Source organism: Leopardus geoffroyi, chromosome D1 (assembly GCF_018350155.1).
Source record: "Leopardus geoffroyi isolate Oge1 chromosome D1, O.geoffroyi_Oge1_pat1.0, whole genome shotgun sequence".
Taxonomy (NCBI): domain Eukaryota; kingdom Metazoa; phylum Chordata; class Mammalia; order Carnivora; family Felidae; genus Leopardus; species Leopardus geoffroyi.
Window position 1 is genome coordinate 103,022,427 of NC_059329.1, and position 23,262 is coordinate 103,045,688.

Sequence of the window (23,262 nt, forward strand, 5' to 3'; positions counted from 1 at the left end):
TGCTTCCTGTTTTGACTACTTGATAATCAGGAAGAAAAGTAGAGTTACAATGCCTTGTGAAGGTTACCTTGTCAGTATATCTTTTATGGGTACACAGGTTCACTGGTAATTTCATGTGAATGTCAAGACTGGAAGACACCTTCCATAGATCACGTTTTCTTAATACCTCCTTTTGCCCCAGGAATAATTGAGGTTCTGGGACAACAGACCCTTCTCTGATTTGGAGGAGAGATGCTAAACTTTAGGCAAAATCACTCCTTCTCTAAGCTTCAATTTTTTGATCAATCAATGAATCACTGCTTGTTCACTCTTGAAACCAGTCTGGACTGGCCATGAAAGAAACAGCGCCTTTATTCTTTGTTATGACTCACAGAGAAAACTCTGCGCTAGCATTAAGATGGGGCCCGGGAAGGGCTTGACAGAGAGGTAACCGGCGTAGGGCATTGGGGCTTTCTTTTGTGGCAAGAGGGCTGGGGCCAAGGCGGGGGTACCAAGGGTCCTTTCATGCTCTAATTCTTTCTGCCTTTTCTATCCCACTTCTGTTTTCCTCTCCCAGGTTCCTTTTCAGGTGCTCAGTAGAAACTGGGAACTCCTGATAGGAGTCAAGACTCTATGGGACTAGCAGAAAGCTGGGCTCTGGTGGGAAATATGGGAGCAGCTCCTTGGAATTTTTGGAAACAGTGGAAATAAACTTGCTGCATAATTTCCTGCAAGAATCCAAGGGGTTTTAGGTGCTAGAGTAGAGCCTAGGCTTTGGAATCAGCTGGACTTGGGTCTACCAATGACGAACTATATTTGACCTTAGAGTTCGTGGGCTCTCAGTTTCCTCATATGTGCGGTGGGTACAACCTACTCACAGAATTCCTACGAGGGTTAAATGAGATAGTGTGTACAATGTGCTTCCCAGAATGCTTGGGACATAATATATGTTCAATAAATATTAGCTATTAATTATCATTGTTGGGAAAATGCCTTCCTCAGGTAGCAGTAGTATTTTGTTAGGCCTGGGCCTTAGAGAGGAGTGACAGCTGGTGTTCTTTTTGTCATCTCCTGCCCCAAGACCTAAAACCCAAAGAGGAAGAGATCAGATATATATGAATAAATATGCCCCGATTAAGTACCCAGCACTGTTCCAGGCTTTGTGAGGATGAAACCAAGTATGAGGCTGGGCTCCTGTTTTAGTGAGCCTATGGTTCCCCTGGGGAGGTGAGATGCCAGCCAGGTAACAGCGGTGAGCAGAGTCTGTGGGTGATAATTCCACAGTGTCCCAGGGATGAATGTACTTGTGTTTGCATGCCGCTCCCGGAAGTGGAAGTCTCATGACCAAAACAGGAACTGGTAAGAAAACAGGGGCTGGAAAAGAGTATAGTTCCCTGAGCCTCTGGAGTGCTGTCTTTGGCCATTGTCTCTTATCTGGGAATAGAGATGTGGAAGACAGATCAATGTCAGGGGCCAGGATCCGAGAGGAGCTTCTTAAAGCTTCAAAAGAAGCTTAACTCCAAACACATTTTGTGCATAAACAGAAGTCTTGAGGGATCTGGAAACACCCCTTTACTCTGAGTCTGGCTCCTCATGAGCTAGGTTTGACTTCCCAGTGGGCTTAAGGGCAAGAAATCCAATCTTTGTCTTGCTCCCAAGGCACCACCTGTTGGTCTAACTTCATGCCTGACCCTGATTTCACTCACGATGCTGCTTCCCTTGTTTTGAGCCAGGTTTGGAAATCTCATCTTCGTCTCCTGGCATTTGACCCGTGGCTCGTCCTTGGTTTGGAGTCACCACTCTGCTCTTCAGGATCTGATAACCTGTCCTGGGCTCTGACCCGCCATAGGACCACACGGTTGGCCCATCACGAGAGGCTGGCTGAGCATGTGTGAACATCATGGAAGAAGATGGGACGAGGAAAGGTATAGATGGAAAGAGGTTTGCTTCGGGCTTCAGGGGCTGCCTCCTTCAGAAGGTGACTAGGACGCTCACGATGGGGAGGAAGAGAAAGCAGAAGGAAGAAAATGGCCCTGGCCTTGGCAACATCAGCACAGGTGGGTTGGTGGTTAAGAAGAGGAACGGAAGTAGGGACTAGTGATGCTGGGGCCACAGGAGAGCAAAATGAAGCTGTCATTTTGCGTGACCGCATCACTGATAACCAGCAGTCAGTGCCTTGTTCAATGCCCAGAATGGATAATGCTGGGGGCCAGGGGGACAGTGTTTCAAATGAGCATCTACTCAACAGCACACTTTGTGCTAGTTTTTTGGGTGTTTTTTTTTTTTTTTTTGTCATTTGAGTATTTAATCTTTACCCAACTTTCTTGTTTACAAATTAAGCCAGATTGTACGTTGTAAAACCGGATTGAGACATGGGTCTTGTCTGATTTTAGAACCCCTTAACTTCTGTTCTTGTGAATCTACATTTTTTTCTGGCACAGCGTTTCTGGTTCACGGGGAAGAGAAGGACATTTGAGAGTGTGACTTGGGGGCCCAGGAGGCGGCTTCATTACCTGATAGGTCTGGGCTGTATCGGGGGGCTTGTGATTTCCCAGTGACTGCTGGGCCTGGAGGAAAGGGAGTCAGGCAGGGGCACGGCAGACCGGGAGCTTGGGCAGGCCTGACACCTGGCTGCGTTTCTCTGCTCACGACATATAGAGCGAGCTTGTTGCTGGTTTGTTGCTGGGGACCCCGCCAGCCTCATGGTTATGTGAACTTGTGGCTTCACAAAACTTCCTCCCCTGCAGAGAAATAATCAGGGAGATAAAAATAATAAAATAACACAGGTTGGAGAAATGATTCAGCGTAAGCACGACTAATGACAGCAGCTAAGACGTGCTGAACGCTAATTAAGGGCCTGACATCGTTCTAAGTGCTTTATAGACATTAAATCTCTTTTAATCCTCACAAACCACGTTATGAGGTAATTAATATTGACAGACTCATTTTTCAGACAAAGAGACCAAGGTCATACAGCTCTGTGTGGCAGAACAGGAATCTGGTGCCAGGTCTGGCTGTCTCCAAATGCCGTGCTCGGAGCTCAAGGATGTGCAGCCTCCCCCAGGGAAATGAAAGCGGGCTGGGACACGACTGCACAGGCATGGAGGCCATGCCTGATGGAGCCGCTGCAGAGAACCCCGCGAGGCTTGGGGACCGAATTCCAAATAATTCAAGGACAATCCGTTAGCGGTCATTCCAGTTATTTTTACTATATAAGAAAACTTCTTAAAATGTAGTAGCTTAAAACCACATTCATTGGTTATTTTTCACAGTTAGGGTTAGGAGTTAGAGTAGGACTTGGGGCAAATCGTTCTCCTCCACACGGTGTGGACGGACATCACTCACACAGTTGCGTGCAGCTGGGCCGTCCTGGAAAGTCAAGGCCTTTCTCAACACCTGGGGCTTCGTGCTTTCCCACAGGGCCTTTCCACACGGCTAGCTGGGCTTTCTCACAGCACGGTGGTCTTAGGGTGGGCTTCCAAGATGGAAGAAGTGGACACCAACAGCCTTCTTCTTCTTCTTCTTCTTTTTTTTTTTTTTGATGTTCATTCATTTTTGATAGAACGCAAGTCAGGAAGAGACAGAAAGAGAGGGAGACAGAGGATCTGAAGCAGGCTCCACAGTGACAGCAGAGAGTCCAATGCGGGGCTCGAACCCATGAACCGTGAGATCATGACCTGCGCTGAAGTCGGACCCCCAACCCACTGAGCCACCCAGGCACCCCCCAACTTTAAGGCTTTAAGATCTTTAAGTCTCGGCCCGAAATCGGCACATTTTCACTTCTGCCGTGTGTTATTGGTCAGAGCAAGTCACAAGTGAGGTTGCCAGATAAAATACATGGTACCTACCTTACCGAATTTCAAATGAACAAAATAGAGTATTTTTTAGTATAAATATGTCTTATGCACTATTGGGATGTATTTATGCTAAAAATTATTTGTTGTCTGTCTGAAATTTGATTTAAAAGATAATTTTTTTTAATGTTTGTTTATTTTTGAAAGAGAGAGACAGAACATAGGCAGGGAAGGGACAGAGAGAGAGAGGGAGACACAGAATCCAAAGCAGGCTCCAGGCTCTGAGCTGTCAGCACAGAGCCTGACGTGGGGCTCGAACCCATGAACCGTGAGATCATGACCTGAGCCGAAGTCAGATGCTTAACTGACTGAGCCATCCAGGTGCCCCTGAAATTCGATTTTAACTAGGCATCTGTATTTTTATCCCAACCTTGATGGGATGGGCAGTATGTCGTTCAGGGAAATAAGGAATTAATGGTGGCCATCCTTAGAAATTCAATATCATAGGGTACAAGGAATACTTTCTGAAAAGTAGAGGCAGTACAGCATAGTGGTTAAGCCCTCCTGGCACTCCTGAGTCTAAGTTTCAGTCCTGGTTCTGCCCGTTTTGTTATTTATGTAATTTCAGACAAGGGACTCCACCCTTCTGCGACTCAGTTTCTTTATCTTAAAAATGGAGCTATAGTAATTTGCATCTCACAGGGGCAGATGGGGAGAATTTTATGAGATGAAAATAAAATTCCTGGTGGCTCAGTTGGTTAAGCATCTGACTCTTGATTTTGGCTCAGGTCATGATCTCACAGTTCGTGAGTCTGAGCCCCACATCGGGCTCTGTGCTGACAGCAGGGATCCTGCTTGGGATTCTCTCTCTCCCTCTCTCTCTGCCCTTCCCCGGCTCATGCTCTCTCTCTCTCAAAAAGTAAATATATAAAAAAAAATTAAAGAAAATTCCTGGCACACAGCAGGTGTTTGATAAATGTTACCTATCATTAAGGTAGGATTTCAAGTGAAAGTCTGGCTAATGTTCCAGTCCTACCTCATCAGAGAGCAAAGGGCAAAGACCCCCCCTGCTTCCACCTTTCGCAGTCCCATAGAAGGTCACACCTAAGGTGACCATCATTTCTTTAAAAACAAAACAAAACAAAACTTTTTTTAAAAATGTCTTATTTATTTCTGAGAGAGAGAAGGAGACAGAATGTGAGCTGGGGAGGGGCAGAGAGAGGGAGAGGGAGGCACAGAATCTGAAGGAGGTTCCAGGCTCCTAGCTGTCAGCACAGAGCCTGATGCAGGGCTTGAACTCAACAAACCATGAGATCATGACTTGAGCCGAAGTCAGATGCTTAACCAACTGAGCCACTCAGGCGCCCCAGGTGACTACCATTTCTAATACTGTCTTCGTAGTGGCAGAGTGGCCATTTAGTTGTACCTCGGTACTTTCCTCAGGCTTGCCCTGAGAACAAGCCAACACAAGCTTGTGACATGTGTCCTGGAACCCCCGCCCCATATCACTACAGTTACTTTCCAAGGTTTTAGTCACCCTGGGACTCTGCGATCTCAGGCTCATAGAGCACAGAAGATGAGCCCCCAGGAAGAAACATAAAGGACAAGCCGCGGAGTTTACCATGAAGCAAATATCGGGTTGAAGAAGTTAAAGCTAAGACATTGTGGGGGCGCCTGGGTGGCTCAGTCAGTTAAGCATCTGACTTCAGCTCAGGTCGTGATCTCACGGCTCGTGGGTTCGAGCCCCGTGTCGGGCTCTGTGCTGACAGCTCAGAGCCTGGAACCTGCTTCGGATTCTGTGTCTCCCTCTCTCTCTCTGCTCCTACCCCACTCATGCTTTATCTCTCTGTCTCTGAAAAATGAATAAACCTTAGAAAAAATTAAAAAGAAAAAAAGCTAAGAAATTGTGGCTTGTAGGAAAAATGCTGCCAAGATCCTTTCCACCATGCTTCCCGTTAGAATGAAGGTGTCTTCAGGCTCCTTAATGTGTGGAAACAATGTGAGCAGTGAGAAAAAAAGGGGAAATAGCTCGACTGCATCCCTCAAATGGATCCTTTTGCCTTTTCCACATCTGTGAGCAGCTGTCAGCCCCATGGCGGATGGGCGATCAGGAGCCGGGGCCTCTGGTCGCAGGTAGATTGAGACCCTTTAGCTAATGTGTGAATTGGATTTAACCATGAACTGTGATGGCCACACCACATGAAAAGTCTGGCTGTCAGAAGAAGGCACTGGGGGATGGCTTCCCCGGGGAGGTCCACGGTGGGGACGTCCATGCCAGGACAGATACCCACATATGGGCACAAGGTCTGAGCACAAAGTCGGATGGGAACCCTAAGAAGTTGGGCAGGATCTCGTCTTGCCCAGAGATCCTTTCTCTGGTCCTTCTTCCTGCTGGGGCACTTTTTGAGAGCCTGCCAGCCTCGCCCACATCACTTATTTACTGGTACTTTGTAAACTGAATGATGGGGTTACTTATATTTAAAACTGCAACTTTGAACTTAAACGCACAAGTGAGTAGAACAGAGTAGAACAGTGAGTAGAACAACAACAACTGTGTTGTCAGATACAGTAATAATACCCCCAGGAAGCCACAGTGTTCAAACCCTGAGGTCATGCTCAGACACATGGTTCATTGGGCAGCACTTTACGGATTTGTGGGCATGGAATTTTCCACCGGCCCTGGAACCTCTGTCTCTCGAATTATGGCAGACATCATGCTTTGCGAGCATCTTAGAGGAGAACGGGATTCCGAGATCGGCCGGTGCCCCTCCTTTGAACACATCTATCTTCACGGAGCTTATCCGTACACTGTCCACGAGCCAGGCTTGCTTCCCATCTGGCTCAGCTTCTTGGGGCTGGTGGCCAGTTTCTCTGAGGTCCTGGAGAGAGTAGGGATGAAACTCGCGGTCTATGACACTCTGGAGTGGGGGTGTGGCCAGTGTTCAGTATTCTGACCTGTGGAGAAGTCAGAGCAACTGCTCAGTGGTGGGATCCATGAATCACCCGGAGGATGTCTGTCCCTTCTTTGATACTGGTCACCTCTGACCAGTCCCAGCTGGAAGCATCCTTGGACCGTCTTGGGTTCTTCTTCCAAGAAACACTCCTTTCTCACTTGTGTCTGGCTTCTTCCATCCTGCACCAAGTCGTCCCCGGAAGTGATGCCTGGAGAGACATCCCACATGGCCAGTGATTGCTGTCAGCGATGGAGAGCGTGAGTGTTCCAGTAAATATCCCCAAACCAGAACTGTCTCCCCACCTGGTTACAGTGTCCTTCCCCAAGGGCCTCTAAGGTTAGTTTAAATGAGTTTGAGACGCTTGGGAACAAGATGGACATCGGAGAGATTCGCAGTGACTTACCCCCTTTTCCATCTGTAAACGGCGGGCTTTGGCCATCACGTCTCCGTTCCCTGTGGGACAGGCGGGGGCCCAGCAAGGCTAACTCGCTTTCCTCGGGTGATGGAGCCAGTGCCTGCTAACAGTACCCATTCACTCAGCATCCAGTACTTGCCGGCAGCGGTCTGCTGTGGCCCAGTGCCTTGGCTGCCTGGCCAGAGCCATGCACCGGCCTTCCTTTCGGCACCTGTGTCTGCAGCCGCCCCTCCCCCTGACCTTTGGCTTCACCACCACCCAATAGAAAGTTCCACATCACAGGTACTGAGTGGGCTCTGGGTGGTCCTAAGACACAGTGTTGATAAAAGTTTAATTCAAACGCTCAGGTGACACTTTGACTTCATTTCCGAACAACATTCCAATGACTCCTATCGGGTTCCACATGGTTTTAGGTGAAGGAAGAGGGGAAGAGAGGGTGAGCTCTGTTCAAACAGGGCGGTGTGCATGGGGCTGAGGGAGCTGGGTGCCTGGTCTCTGAGCAAACTTTGCCGGGTCCCCCGCTGCTCCTGCGCTCCCCCTTCTCTGCCTTATCTTCCCCTCCCCCCTTCCTTGTAGGAATTTCTGGCAAGCCCGTTTACTTTGTAGTCTGTGACTGGGTGGCTCAGGACCGTGGAGTGAGGGTTCTCAGGAATCGATAACATTAGGAGCGGAGTGTGAGTTTACTGTGCAGTGAAAAAGGGGTTGACACCCCCATGTCTCTGTTCCTGGATCCTCTGTGTCTCCTTGGCCCTAAGAGAAATTATTATTCAAAGGAAAGTTTTCTGCCAAGCAAATGGCTTATTTACATGAAAAGATCACAGCCCCTAAACTCCTGAGTCTGGGATAGAGTGTCGGGTGTTGATGGTGGTGGGGACGGGCTGGCACCTGCTGTATTCCTTAGTAAGTGTGATTCTTCATTTATGTGTCACCTTGACCGGTCTAAGGGATGCACAGAGAGCTGGTAAAACACAACTTCTGGGTGTGTCTGAGTGGGGTCTCCAGATAAGACTAACATTTGAAATGGTAGACTGATTAAAGATCACCCTCACTAACGGGGGTGGGCCTCATCTAATCCATCAGGGGCTTGAAGGGAACAAAAAAGTCAGAAGGGTGAATTTCCTTTTTGCTTGAGTTGAAACATCCACCTTCTCCTGTCCTCAGACATCAGTGGGCATGGTTTTGGGGGCCTTTGGACTCCCACCAGGACTGACACCATCAGCCCCTGGTTTTTAGACCTTTTGATTTAGACCGAATTACACCACCAGCTTTCATGGTTTTCTGTTCGCAGATGGCAGATGGTGGGATTCTCAGCCTCCATCATCGCATGAGCCAATTCCTATAGTAAATCTCCTTTTCTATGTATGTATGTATGTATGTATGTATGTATCTATCTATCTATCTATCTATGTATCTATCTATCTATCCTATGTATGTGTGTATGTACCTATGTATCTACTTATCTATGTATCTATCATCTATCTTATCTATCCTATCTATCTATCTATCTATCTATCTATCTATCTAATCTATCATGTCCTATTGGTTCTATTTCTTTGGAGAGCCCTACTACAGTATATTAAGAAAAATGACCCCAAACGTGTAAACAAAGCCAGAACCATCATTGAGCATTGATCAGTAGGTTCACCCATACATTATTCACTTTGCTAAGGACACGTTGTTTCACTGTGATATTGATGAAGTTACGCGTGAACAGGGAGGTTTCGTCTGGAAGAGACGCGGTTGCTTCTTGGTTTCCTCTGGGATGTGAACCCCCTTGTGTTGGCTCAGCCCAGTGTGCTCAAGTCTCCCCCTGCCCCCTCCCACCAGGATCTACAATGGTCAGGTGCTGTTTCCCTGTCATCCCCACTTATACCATCCACATTTCTAGCTCCGTGGTTTTCCCCCCTTCCTGACACACAAGCCAGACTACATCAGGGGATTTAGGAATTTCAAGCTAGAGGTAACTAGGAAAAACACAAACCATTTACTCCCCATTCCCCACTACCTCAGATTTGCCAGATGGATGGGCAGAAATACAGGGATTTCGTCACACATGTGATGGGGTTCAAGCTAATTTTATTAGACTCCCAAAAAGATATTAAACCTCAGTTGACATCTGGGTGTTACAATACATTTCACCTCGTTCTTTCCCTCTTAAAGTAGTGAGATTGATTTCTGTTACAATAAAGAAGTCTTTGTCTAATGACATAAAGTTAATTTGACTTTGATTGAAGAAAGTTCTATGGCCTGTCAGCTTTTTATTTTGTTTAAATTGTTGATTTATATAGAAATAGTGGCTCATTATTGCTATAGATTACATTCTGATTCCTGGCTGATTATAGTGGAGATTTCTGGAGCAGGGGTTCCATTCTTTCCCACAAAGTCAAATGATCATGATCTCCTTCTGATACCCCACACAGACCGTTTCTCCAATATCACAGATTCAGAAGGGCAATAACCCCTAAAATGACCTTTTAGGGAAGGTTGCTGTGGCATTCAACGATTCTTTCTATATGTGAGAACTGTCAAAGATAGGAGGAAGATAGAATCTCACTCTCACTGGGAATGCAAACTGATGCAGTCACTCTGGAAAACAATATGAAGGTTCCTCAAAAAACTAAGAATAGAACCCTATGACCCAGCATTTGCACTACTAGGCATTTATCCAAGGGATACAGGTGCACTGTTTCAAAGGGGCACGTGCACCCCTGTGTTTATAGCAGCACTATCCACAATAACCAAAGTATGGAAAGAGCCCAAATGTCCATCGATGGATGAATGGATAAAGAAGATGTGGTATATACATACCATGGAGTATTACTCGTCAATCAAACAGAATGAAATCTTGCCATTTGCAACTACATGGATGGAACTGGAGGGTATTATGCTAAGTGAAATTAGTCAGTCAGAGAAAGACAAAAATCATATGACTTCACTCATATGAAGACTTTAAGAGACAAAACAGATGAACATAAGGGAAGGGAAAAAAAATAATATAAAAACAGGGAGGGGGACAAAACAGAAGAGACTCATAAATATGGAGGACACACTGAGGGTTACTGGAGGGGTTGTGGGAGGGGGAATGGACTAAATGGGTAAGGGGCACTAAGGAATCTACTCCTGAAATCACTGTTGGCACTACATGCTAACTAATTTGGATGTAAATTTTAAAAAAATGAAAAAAAAAAAAAAGAATCTGACTCTCACTTCTGGGACCACTGATTGGAGGTCCTGGGGGTCTGTAAGATACAAGTGTGGATGTACAAGGGGGGCACCTGGGTGGCTCAGTTCGTTAAGCGCCCAACTCTTGATATCTCATGGTCCAGGAGATCGAGCCCTGCATCAGGCTCCGCAATGACAGCTTGGAGCCTGCTTGGGATTCTTTCTCTTCCTCTTTCTCTGTCCCTCCTCTGCTTGCTCTCTTTCTCTCAAAACAAAGAAATAAACATTAAAAATGATTAAAAAAAAAAAAAAACAAGTGTGGATGTAGGATATCAGGGGATGTAACAGATCCGAGCTGAATGTAGTGTATTGACAGAAGTATAATAGTGATGTTGCCAACCAGGTAGATGTTCCTGCCTAGGGCTTGAACTTCAGAGAATGATGGAAGGGTGTAGGGTCAGTTAGAGCTGATATGTGGCTGGACGCTACACAGGGTGGTACAGTGGCTAGTGTAGGTGGCTTTTTCTGGCAGCTGAGCAGTGCTGAATGCCCAGGGGCAGCAGCGCTAGCCGTGGCAATGGACGATGTCCCCTATGGTGGCAGCCTGCACATACCATTCTTGTGGCAGGTGTTCAGCTGTGCTTGGCCACTCTTGGTTCCTGTCCCAGGCTTCTCTTCTGTTTTATGAGCTACCAGATACCTTGCTAACAAATTCCTTTTCTGCTGAAGTTAAGGACCCTAATTTGTACAGCAGCCTCTACATCTTTGTTCCTTAAGCTGTAGACCAGGGGGTTCAGCATGGGGATCACAATGGTGTAGAACACAGAGAGGCCCTTGTTATAGGCTGCAGCACTTCCAGGGTTGGGTTGGACATAGACAAAGAACACAGACCCGTAGAAGAGGGAGAGGGCAGTGAGGTGGGAGGCACAAGTGGAGAAATCTTTGCGCTGGGCCTCTAGGGACCTCATCCTACAGATTGTGAGCAAGATGAAGGCATAAGAAATCAAGATGGCTGAGACCGTGGGGACAGTGACCAAGGCAGAGAGGCAAAGCAGGATGACGTTGGCCACTGTGGTGTCTGAGCAGGCCAGTTGGAGCACAGGGGGGATGTCACAGAAGAAACGATCAATGACGTTGGGACCACAGTAGGGCAAGATGAAGGCATTCCTTGTCTGCGGAGCTGAAACGAACACCCCCGCAGCGTAGGTGACCATTACCAGCTGGATGCACAAGCGCTTAGACATGATGGCGTGGTAGAGGAGAGGGTGGCAGATGGCCACAAATCGATCATAGGCCATCATGGCCAAGAGCAGGCTCCCCTGTGCCGTGGAGGATCATGGAGGCCATCTGGACCACACAGCCTGTAAACGAGATGGACCGGTCCGTGGTGAGGATGCTGATCAGCAGCCCGGGGGTGAACACAGAGGAATTGCAGGTGTCCAGGAAGGAGAGCACGCTCAGAAGAAAGTACATGGGGGTGTGGAGGGCGGAGCTGGCACGGGTCAGGTCTATCATGCCCAGGTTGCCCACCAGTGTCACGGTGCAGATCATCAGGAAGACGGCAAAGAGGAGTTGTTTTTGGTCAGCCTGGTTGGTCTGTGAGGCCCAGCAGGACGAATCTTGTCACTGCGGTGTGATTCTGCCCCGATATCATCCCACTGGTGTGTTACCCACAGGACAATGAATGCGGGGAGGAGAAGCAAGAATGTTAACATTCTCATCAAAGAGGTAGCCTTTAACATCTTCCACTGCGTGCATCTCCGAGTGGCAGGCTGGTCCCCAAACTCCACATCAATCCCATCATGTCACCCTCATGCGAGGTACTGAAGGTCCTCTGCACCCCTCAGGATAACGTCTACGTTCTTCAGCTTGCCACACGTCCTCTGCGACGCCTCCGTGCTACCGTGCACTCAACTTGCAATTCTGGACAACTTACTTCCACAAACACAGCGCGTGATTGCAAATGTCTGTGCTTTTTCACATTCTACATTCTTGTTGGAATGTCCTTTGGTCTCTCCAGACCCAGCTTAGAGGTCCGTCCCCTCCCTCTCTCCCTGGACTTGCACAGATGCTCCTTTACTTGACATGACACTGTATTTTAACTTTAAAAATAAAACAGCCGTCCATCTTTCCTGTTGGACTTTACTTTATTTTTTAATTTTTAATGTTTACTTATTTTTGAGAGAGACAGAGTGCGAGCAGGGCAGGGGCAGAGAGAGAGGGAGACATAGAATCCAAAACAGGGTCCAGGCTCCGAGCTGTCAGCACAGGGCCCGGCGTGGGGCTCGAACTCACAAGCTGTGAGATCATGACCCAAGCCGAAGTCGGCAGCTTAACCGACTGAGTCACCCAGGCGCCCCTCCTGTTGGACTTTCTTACCCCTAGCAGCTGGAGAGTGACTTCATATCTCAGTAATTTGTGCCCTGGTATCTATCAAGTGCTGGTGTCAGTGAATAAATAGAAATTCTCAATTCGATAAAATCTTCCTCATTCAGAGAATGCCAGCAGGATCCTCTCAGTTGTTTTGGCCAAAACCATTTTTGGCCACCTTTTTTCTTACCCCCCATTGAACTCCTCAGCAAATCACATCGGCTCTACCTTCAAAATAAGTACCAGCTTCCCACCCCTTCTTTGCAAGACACCCTCATAAGCTTGCTTAAATTAATGCAACTGCTCTTAGCTGGTGTCCTGCTTTCCTATTAAGAGGAGAAGCCAGGGCAAGCTTGTCACCACACCAGAGAAATGCAGATTGCTCACAATGGCTCTGGGAGCCTGGCTACTACTACATCACTTCTTTGCACCTCTCTGTCCTCTGGCCCACTCTTTTCCCTCTTGCTTACCCTGCTCCAGCGACTCGTGCCTCCTTGGCCCTCTTAGGACACACAGGTGTGATTCAGGACATCTGCACCGCTGTCCCTGCCCCTCGGAGCACTCTTGTTCCGGTTAGCCACAGAGCTCCTTCCCTCATTTCCTTTAAGTTCAGGCTCAGATGTCACCTGCTTGTAAAGCCCTCCCTAAGCATCTTATTGACAATGAAACCCTGCCTTACATCAGCACTCACTATCCCTCTTTGTTTCCTTTTCCTCCTCAGAGGACCTTTTCTCTTCTAAAGAATCTTTTTTTTTTTTTTTCCCAAATGTTTATTTTTGAGAGAGAGAGAGACAGACAGACAGACAGAATCTGAAGCAGGCTCCAGGCTCTGAGCTGTCAGCACAGAGCCTGACGCGGGGCTCAAACTCTCAAACCGTGAGACCATGACCCGAGCTGAAGTCGGACGCTTAACTGACTGAGCCACCCAGACGTCCCGGACCTTTTCTCTTCTGATAGAGAAACATACACATGCAACATACGCATGACTTCTTGCTGTTGCCTACCATCTCTGTCTTGATATTAGGATGCTAGAACCGCAGAACCAGGCATTTCTGTCAAATTTTCGTTCATTGCTGTATCTCCGGCGACTGGCACGTAGTAACCTCTCAGTAAACGCTTATCGAATGGGGGTAAGGAAGCGGTAAAGAAGATACAGAGTCTCTTGGAGGCAAACCTGGCTGCCAAGAGGACAGTTACTACCCAGATGGGTGGGTTCAGAATTCCCGTTGCCCAAATCAGGTGGTAAAAATTGGGGAAGGGTTATGATAAGAAGAGGGTGGGGGTGGAATCAGACGACGATGCCCTGTGAAACCCAGAGCCGCTGAAAGCTGGTGCCTGTGGTATCTCAGGGTCACGGCAGCAGAACCTGACTACGGGAGGCGGTTCGGCCGCTTAATGTGCAAGGTGGGCTGGACCTTGGGAGTGGATTTCCCGTCCTGGAGTTTGGGCCCAAATGTCTGAATTCACAGCCCTCATCTTGAATCTCTGACAACCATAAATTTTTAACTCCAGCTGTGGAGGCCTTAGGGTGATTCTTTTCGGATGGGTATATGCTTTGCAGCCTATATTGATAATTTTGGTAAGATGTCTTTATAAGATGATAAATTTTTGGTAACAAGTATATCATTTAATATGAACTTGAATACGCATTTGAATGTATACATATTAATATACGATTTGAGGTGGTTGAGATGGTTAAGAGTATCTGCAGGGCGCCTGGGTGACTCAGTCAGTTAAGCGCCCGAGTTAAGCTCAGGTCATGATCTCATGTTTTGAGAGTTTGAGCCCCACGTCAGGCTCTCTGCTATCAGCACAGAGCCCACTTCAGATCCTCTGTCCCCCTCTCTCTCTGCCCCTCCCTCCCCGCCATCAAAAATAAACATAAAAAAATTTAAAAAAGAGTAGCTGCTTAATTTGACGTAACATAAGGAGGATGCTTAGCTAAATTGAATTAGCTGAATTTATTTTTGATTTGGCTAAAATGCAGAGGAACATTTGATTTATTAGATATATAGTTTTTGATTTAGTAATTTGGAGGAGTTGTTTAAACACTTATGAAGTCTTCTGAAGGGCTTGGGAAATGAGGTACATTAAATTTGTGATTGTGGTTTAAAAAGTTCAAGAGCATTTAATTAATTATATTTGTTCTTCTTCTTCTTCTTTTTTATTATTTAAAAAAATGTTTATTTTTGAGAGAGAGAGAGAGCGAACACAGAGGGGGAGGGGCAGAGAGAAGGGGAGACACAGAATCTGAAGCAGGCTTCAAGCTGTCAGGGCAGAGCCTGAGTCAAAGTGACTCAGGGCAGACCTGAGTCAAAGTGAGATGCTCGACGAACTGGTGGCTGTGTCAGCCACCCAGACACCCCTAATTAGTCATATTTATTTTCTTTTTTAATGTTTATTTATTCTCATGAGAGAAAGAGAGAGAGAGAGAGAGAGAGAGTGCAAGTCGGGGAGGGGCAGAGAGAAAGGGAGACACAACCTGAAGCAGGCTCCAGGCTCTGACCTGTCAGCCCAGAGCCCAACACGGGGCTTGAACTCACGAACCATGAGATCATGATCTGGGCTGAAGTTGGATACTTAACCCACTGAGCCACCCAGGCGCCCCAATCATATTTATAAATGGTGTTTAAATGTTTAGGAGAATTTGCATCTATAGATTTTTTTGTGTATATGACTTTGAATTGTTTAAGAGAATTTGATTGTAAATAGTGCTTAAATTAATTGAAGGAATTTAATCTGTTAAATTTTGAGGCTAAGGGAACATTAACCAAAGATTAAGTGTGATTGTTTTAAATTGTAACAAACATTACTAGATCTAAAATTCAATTGATTATATTTGAAAATTGCATTTAGTGGCCTAAGAAAAATTAAGTTCTAAATTTACAACTTAAAATATTATAATCAATTAACAAATGGCTTTAGATAATCTTTTCCATGTACCAAATATTTGGACATCAAAAAAACGTCACTTGTGGGGCACCTGGGTGGCTCAATTAGTTGGGTATCTGACTCTTGATTTTGGTTCAGGTCATGATCCCAGGGTCGTGGGATCGAGCTCTGTGTCAGACTCCGTGCTGAGTGTGGAGCCTGATTGAGATTCTCTTTCTCTGTCCCTCCTCTGCTTACATGTGTGCATGTGTGCGTGCTCTCTCTCTCTCTCAAATAAAACAAAACAAATATTTGTTGAACCTCTGCTCTGTGCTATTCCGTAGGCCAGGTACTCCCCTCACCCTGGCCTCATTTGAGAACCGAGTAACCTGCTTGCGGTCACACAAGGATGAACGGGTATTTGAACTTGAATGACCATGTGGACAATGCTTGGCAGAATCCTCTATTCATTGGGTAGGGATTATAGCCTGAGGAAAGAGAATAAATAACTAGAGAAATAAATACGCTAGAGAAATTACTTAATGAAAACTAATAGATCAAATAGGGTAACCAGAGAAGAATAGTAAAACCCAATAATTCAGCCAGCCCAAGTCAGATGTTTAAACCAGAAAAAACTCGGGAGAACAGAACATGTTCCAAGCGCAGCAGGAGGTCCTTACGGGAAGTCTTGTTAGGGGAAGTCATTGCTCTCCCATTTGCAGCTCTGGGCCACAGATTCTGATTCAACCATCCCGCTGTACAAGGGTGACCTAGGTATACAGAATTTCTTCCATCTGCAGAGAACTCTTGCCCTCAGTGGCCGGGTCTCTTGAATCCCCCAAGGGAAACTGGGACCCCCCCCCCCGCCTCGAGGCTCCGGACTCTGAATATACACCTTTTGTAGTTTCTACACTCCTAGAACATGGACACATTGGAAACACAAGGCAATGCTACTCTGATCCCTGTTCCAAGAACCAATTCTATGGGGGACGCACTAAGAGGGTTTTTGAAAGTGTCGAGTGAATCAATTTCGTTGGATTTTTGGGTGGATGGAGGGATAGAAAGAACAGCGGGGTTATCTTTCAATTTTACTCTTTGTTTTTTCGAGTGGGAAATCCAGTTGTACAAAATTCAGAAGGGACTACGCTGAAAATAAGTTCTTGTCCTGCCTGCTCCCTTCTGACTCCCCCCGCGCTCAGATCTCTGCCTCAGAAGCTACCAGTGTCTTGTGTATCTTTCCACGGTTAGTCATCGCTTATGTAAGTAATATGTGAACCTGTATTTTCTCCTCTTTTTTAAAAGATGCAAATGGTAACAAACTATACATATTGTTCTGTACCTTGTTTCTCTTTTTTATTTAACAACTTGTTTTGGGGATCTTCCCAGTACAGAAATTAAGGACTGCCCACCTTTCCAGACCAGAGGCTGCACAACGTTACGTTTCATAACATTGAAGCAGTTCCCCACTGAGGGACATTTAAATTAAACTCTTCTACAGTTAGCAACAAAATAGCGCCTAACTTAAGGCAATTTCCGGTGAAAGCAATTTGCAATTTAGAGCCTGGAGACCCTCAACAAAAGATATTCGCATGCACCTGTGACTTGGCTTTCATGCTAGACTTTTCACTGTTTTCTTTTGCGGGGAGAAGGAACCTGCCTCGCTTTCTTCTGCTTCTTTTTCTTTTTCCCTCCCAGTCAGATGAGATAGATGCTCACCAGCTTTGGTTACTGGTCATACCTGCAGCTTTGACATCACTGGGTCATACCTTTATGACCCAGTCATACCTTTAGCACCTGGTCATACCTGCAGCTTCGACATCACTGGGTGCTCCCTAGAAATGCAGAAGCTGGTACCACCCCAGACCAGCTACTGAATGGGATTTGCATTTTAAGCAAGGAGCTGACTTCTAGTCTGGTTTTGGGTTTGAGACATGCTGAACAGCAGCCGGAGGGGATTGAGCTCATGTGCCAGGTGGATGCCTGTAGAGAGGTGCAGAGGGGAGAAGGCTCCTGGTCCCTAATTGTGAAACTCCCTCACAGGGACCTCTGTGTCGAGGCTGAGATACTGAAGTGACCTCACATCTGGTGCCAATGTCTGCAGGTGACTTGGGAGGGCAGAAAGGGCGAGTGTCGTTGGAGACAGGGGACTTGCTGAAAGAGAGAGCCCTTGAGAAGTCGACATTCTCCATTCTGTCAGGATGAACGGATGTCAGACAGCGCCCCGGCCACGGGAGAGGCCCCTCCCTGGCACAGGAGGAAAACTCACTGTCCTCTGTATAGGATATTGAAGTACTTTTTTTTTTTTTAAAAGTGAATGGAAAGGTCAAATTGAACTTCATCACCATGCCCAGGGGCAGCCTCACCGATGGGATCTCAGGAGACAACTTATTGGTCCAGAGACCCAGAGCCCAGGAGAATGTGCAGACTTTGAATGTCTGGCCTTGAGAACCCAGCTCCAGGGACAATGGCGAACACAAGTGGCCTAGACCACAGAGAGATTCCATACCTCTCTCTCTCCCCCTGACCCAACCATTGCAAATTGCACCATCGAAAGTTGAAAGTTTCACCGCCTTTGAGAAGGGGTTTCTTCCATCCACTGCTGGCTCCTGGGGCTGGTGGCTTGTTTTGGGGCAGCACCACTGCCCGGCAGTGAGGAGCATGGGACATCCTATTGGCCTTCCCTGGATTTGAATCCCATGGCCAGCCATGACTGTTTTTTAAAAAAAAATTTTTTTTTTCAACGTTTTATTTATTTTTGGGACAGAGAGAGACAGAGCATGAATGGGGGAGGGGCAGAGAGAGAGGGAGACACAGAATCGGAAACAGGCTCCAGGCTCTGAGCCATCAGCCCAGAGCCGGACGCAGGGCTCGAACTCACGGACACGGACCACGAGATCGTGACCTGGCTGAAGTCGGACGCTCAACCGACTACGCCACCCAGGCGCCCCGCCATGACTGTTTTTGTGACCTTGGGCAAGTTATTGAACCTCACTCGGTTTTGCCTCCTGCAAAGTGGAAATGATAGTGTCAACCCTGGGGGCTGCTGTGAAGATGAGTTTGAAGCGCTTCTCAGCGTGTATGGCAGAGAGGAACAATTCAAGACTTGTTACAATTTCTAAATGGGGATGTGAGGGGACGGGAAAGAAGGGAAGCCAGGGAGAGGAGGCGGGGCAAGGAAGCAGTGCCCGGAGACACAACCCCTGTGGATATGTGAGGTTTGGGACCCACGGGGGGCGGGGCAGACCCTCCTCAAGTGTCTCCCTTGAGGGCCTGTCCTCAAGTTTAATGAGTATGAAACTTTCACAGAAACCCACTCACACAAGTCACCTTCCTAGGGGCTTGAGGCAATTAATTCCCACCCCCCCTCATTAACAGAAGAGAGGTTGTTAGTGATTCTTTTCCTCTTTCTCATAAGACCTGAGACCCCGTAAGTTTCTCTGTTATTATTATTTTTTCTGATGACACAGAAATAATAATAATAATAATAATGGCAACTGACATTGTATGGTTTAGCCATAGCTTGCCTGTGCATTACCTTATTTTGTCTTCATACAAACCCTCGGAGGCCTGCTTAGCAAACATTATTGTCTACCTTTTGTGGAGGGGGAAATAGCGGGTTGGCAAAGCGACATGATCCGTTCAGGGTTCATGGCTGGAGAGAAGCACAGATCTAGGATCTCCGACCCTTGGTCTCCGTTTCCTCCCTCAGCTCCCAGCCTCCAGAGGCTGGGCCGTCTTGGAGGTGCTTGGTGTCGTCGTTGTACCCTAGAGAAATCATCCAAAATGTTTTCCAGGAGAGGTGGGAGCAGATTCAGCACCACACCCTGTGCCCTAGGATCACCGTCCTTGATGACATCGTCCATTCCTGCCCTGTACATGGGCATCAGGTTCTGATAAGGACTGGGATCTCTTTGTCACAGGACTTGGAGGCTGTTGCTGAGTCCCAAGTGCATTGACTGCAGCCTCCCAAGCATCACTTCCCCCCTCCCCCCCGCCCCCAGGGGTGCGCCTTCTGCATTTCTCTTCATGTTCTCACCCTCCCTGGCCCAGACGCATCCTTCTTCAGGGGACCTCATTCACACCGCATTCTTTGTGAATGTCACCTCTTGGACTGTCTGACTTAGACCTGTCCTTATCACGGGCTTTGGATGCTTCCCGGTGGGGCCAGCCCTTTCTTTTTGTTCTCACAGCTGCTGCTCCTGAGTCTGTCTCCTGCCACCTGAGATATCCCACCTCTCTTTCCCTGTGAATTGTGTCTTCACTTCCTGTATCATCCTGTTTGGCTGCAGGTATGAGTCATGCCTCAGAGGTGAGACAGGGTTTGACTTTATCTTGAGGATCACATGGAACATCCTTCTGACAGAGGGACCTGTAATGCATGTGTGTTCACTTAAGAATAATTCTACCAGGGGTGCCTGGGTGGTTCAGTCAGTTAAGCGTCTGACTTCTGCTCAGGTCGTGATCTCACGGTTCGTGGGTTTGAGCCCCACATCCGGCTCTGTGCTGACACCTCAGAGCCTGGAACCTGCTTCGGATTCTGTGTCTCCCTCTCTCTCTGCCCCTCCTCTGCTCACACTCTTGTCTTTCTGTCTGTCCATCTCTCTCTCAAAAATAAACGAACATTAAAAAAAATTAAAAAAAAAGAAGAATTCTATCATGGGGCGTCTGAATCATAGGGACACCTGGATGGCTCAGTCAGTTAAGCCACCGACTCTTGGTTTCGGCTTAGGTCGTGATCTCGTGATTTGCGAATTTGAGCCCTACATCAGGCTCTGTTCTGACAGTGCAGAGTCTGCTTGGGATTCTCTCCCTTTCTCTCTGTCCCTCCCCTGCTCATGCTCTCTCTCTCTCAAAATATATAAAGAACAATAAAAAAAGATTAATTCCACCATAGAAGGTAAGAGAATCTATGTCAATTATATACTTCAATTGAAAAAACAAACAAACAAACAAACACCCAACCTTGCAAGCCCTTGACCTTGGACTTCTGGTGTCCAGAACTAAGAGAATAAAAATTCCTGTTGTTTAAGAAAAAGAGAGAAAGAAAGAAAGAAAGAAAGAAAGAAGAAAAGAAAAGAAACTAAGTACAGAGCCAGGGAGCTGGTGAGAAGGGAGGTAGAGAATACGTTCGAGGAATACTTCTAGGAGTTCGTGGAAGGACGAGAAGCAGCACATGATTATGAAGCGCGTGAGAAGGCTCAGGAGGCACTCATTCATGAGGTCTTCAGTCGGGCCCCTTGGTTCACGTTCATTTTGGGTTCTACTCGTTCTCTGCCCAGGGCATGCGGAGAAAAGGTGCGGTTGCTCAGCCAGCCTCTGGTGCATTGCAGCTGCTGACCAGGCACGTGTGCTCCTGCATCTTTCTGATGGAGCACCGAAGTCTCCAGATGCCTTCCTCCTGACGCTCTTTGTACGTCTTCCCACGTTGTCGTGACCAGCAGGGAAGCTGATGGCAGAGAAAGAGGACACGAGGGTGACAGAGGGATGCAGGCATATGCACATGCACACACATATGCACATGCACACATTGGGCACACGCACACACTGGGCACATGCACACACATTGGACACATACACACACATGCACACGCACACATCGGGCACACACATACACACGTGCACACGTTGACACACATGTGCACACACACAGGCACACATTGGGCACACGCATACGCACATGCACACGTACACATTGGGCGCACACACAGACGCATGCATTGGGCACACACACATATGCACACACACACATTGGGCACACAAACACACATACACACTTGTACACGTGCACATTGCGCACACACACACACACACAGGATGCACGTAGTGTGGTTCTTCCTCCCTGTCTGAACTGTTGCCTAAATATGTCTCTTTCCCCCGGCTTCTCCCTGTATTTTGTTATTGATTTAACAAGCCATTCTTTCTGAACATCTGAATTTGCTCCTTGAGCTTTTCTGCTCAGTTGCCTCCCTGGTGGTGCACGAGGCTCCTGCCATTGCACCGAGGTAATTTCCCACATAGCAAGTCCACTTTAGCCCCATCTGATGAGCCATAGAAGGTTCTGTCCCATCCGTGGGTTTATGTGGGGGTGTGGAGATGAGACGGCTTGGAACACAAAGGAAGCACACGCAGGAAGCTTCAGGGAGGAGGGAGAGAGGTCAGAAGTGAATCTTGAGCTCTCTGCACCAAGTTTGCTCGTGGGACCATTTGTCATGGCTGGCCACACGTCTCTTTGTGGGACCTCTGCCCGGATTCTTCTTTAATTTCTCCATCCACATCTCGCCCAGGGCTTACAATCTCAGGTGCTTCTCATTCTAATGAATTCTCTGCTCTGAGTCTGAAGGGCTGCCTCTTTCAGTGTTGGGTCTGAGGACTGGACGAGCCAGCAAGGAAGGACTACAGCCAGGATGCCTCCCCAAGGTGAAGCCGTCCAGGGTGGCCCCACTCCTCCGCTGCATTTGGAGACCCTTCATTTCCGGCCACACTGGAAAAAGGATGAGGCAAAACAGAGTTTTGTTAGGCAGGCAGCTTGTTTGTTTCGGGGAGATCCAGTCTCAAGACTCCAGAGGCTGGGATGGGATGCTGGGGTAGAGAGATTTGGAGAAGGCTTGGAAAAGGCAGCGGATACACTCTGGAGAGACCCACAAGCCCCCTTGCACGGTCCTGTGGATCCTGACTATCCTACCTGCCATCAGACATCACCACTCTCGTCCTCATACTTCCCACTCATGGTTATATGCTACTGCTTTGAGTAATGATCTGGTGTTCAGTGGCCTGACTCAACTCACAGCGGTTTATCTGCAGACTCCTTTGGGTTTTATAAATACACAATCACATCATCTGCAAATAATGGCTGTTTTATTTCAATATTTATTACAGTGGCTTGGCCCTCCAACTCAATATTGAATAGAATTGCGTCAGTCGACAGACTTGTCTCCTTCTTGATCTCAGGAGAAGCACCTTCAATATATTACCATCAAGAACCACGTTGGCTGTAGTCAGTTTGTTTTTGGGGTTGGTAGATATATTTGACCAGATTAAGGAAATGTCTTTTTATTTCCAGCTTGCTAGAATTTAAAATTTAAATGTAGATTTAAAAAGAATCACAAATAGGTATTAAATTATGTCAAGAATATTTTTCTACATTTACTGAGACGATCATACAGTTTTTCTTTCTATATTCGTAAAACGTGGTAACTTACATTGATTAACATTTAAACATTAAATGAGTCTTGTTTGTATGCCCAGAATAAATATGAGAATTAATCCAGGAATACAACTTTGAGATGTATAACCCTTCTGAGATATCACTGGATTTAATATGTCAACATTTTTCTTATGGCTTTTGCGTTTATTATCATGAGGGATTGACTTATACTTTTCTTATGTGTTGCATTATTATGGATTCTGCTTAGCTGGCTTCATAAAAGACTTGGGAAATGATCCCATTCATTATTACCTTAAATGTTTGGAGATTTCACTTGTGAAACCCTCCTGGGCCAGGAATTGTCTTTGTGGGAAGGTTTTTCATAAGAATTCAATTTCTCTCTTTTAAACATTTTTTTAATTTTTAAAGTAATCTCTGGACCCAACATGGGGCTTGAACTCACAACCCCAAGATCAGAAGTCTCATGCTCTACTGACTGAGCCAGACAGGCGCCCCCATATGCATTTAATTTCTTGATGAGATATAGGATTATATATGTTCTTTCTCTTCTTG

At 46.9% G+C, this 23,262-nt stretch overlaps 1 protein-coding gene across 1 annotated transcript; it reads right to left on the reverse strand.

Annotated features, from left to right (window-relative positions):
* Nucleotides 1-11,008: 11,008 nt before the first annotated feature.
* On the reverse strand, nucleotides 11,009-11,958 carry LOC123600531 (olfactory receptor 1052-like). The gene is given in 3 exon segments (XM_045482565.1): nucleotides 11,009-11,618; nucleotides 11,620-11,894; nucleotides 11,896-11,958. Coding segments are annotated over 3 exon segments (948 nt in total).
* Nucleotides 11,959-23,262: the final 11,304 nt, after the last annotated feature.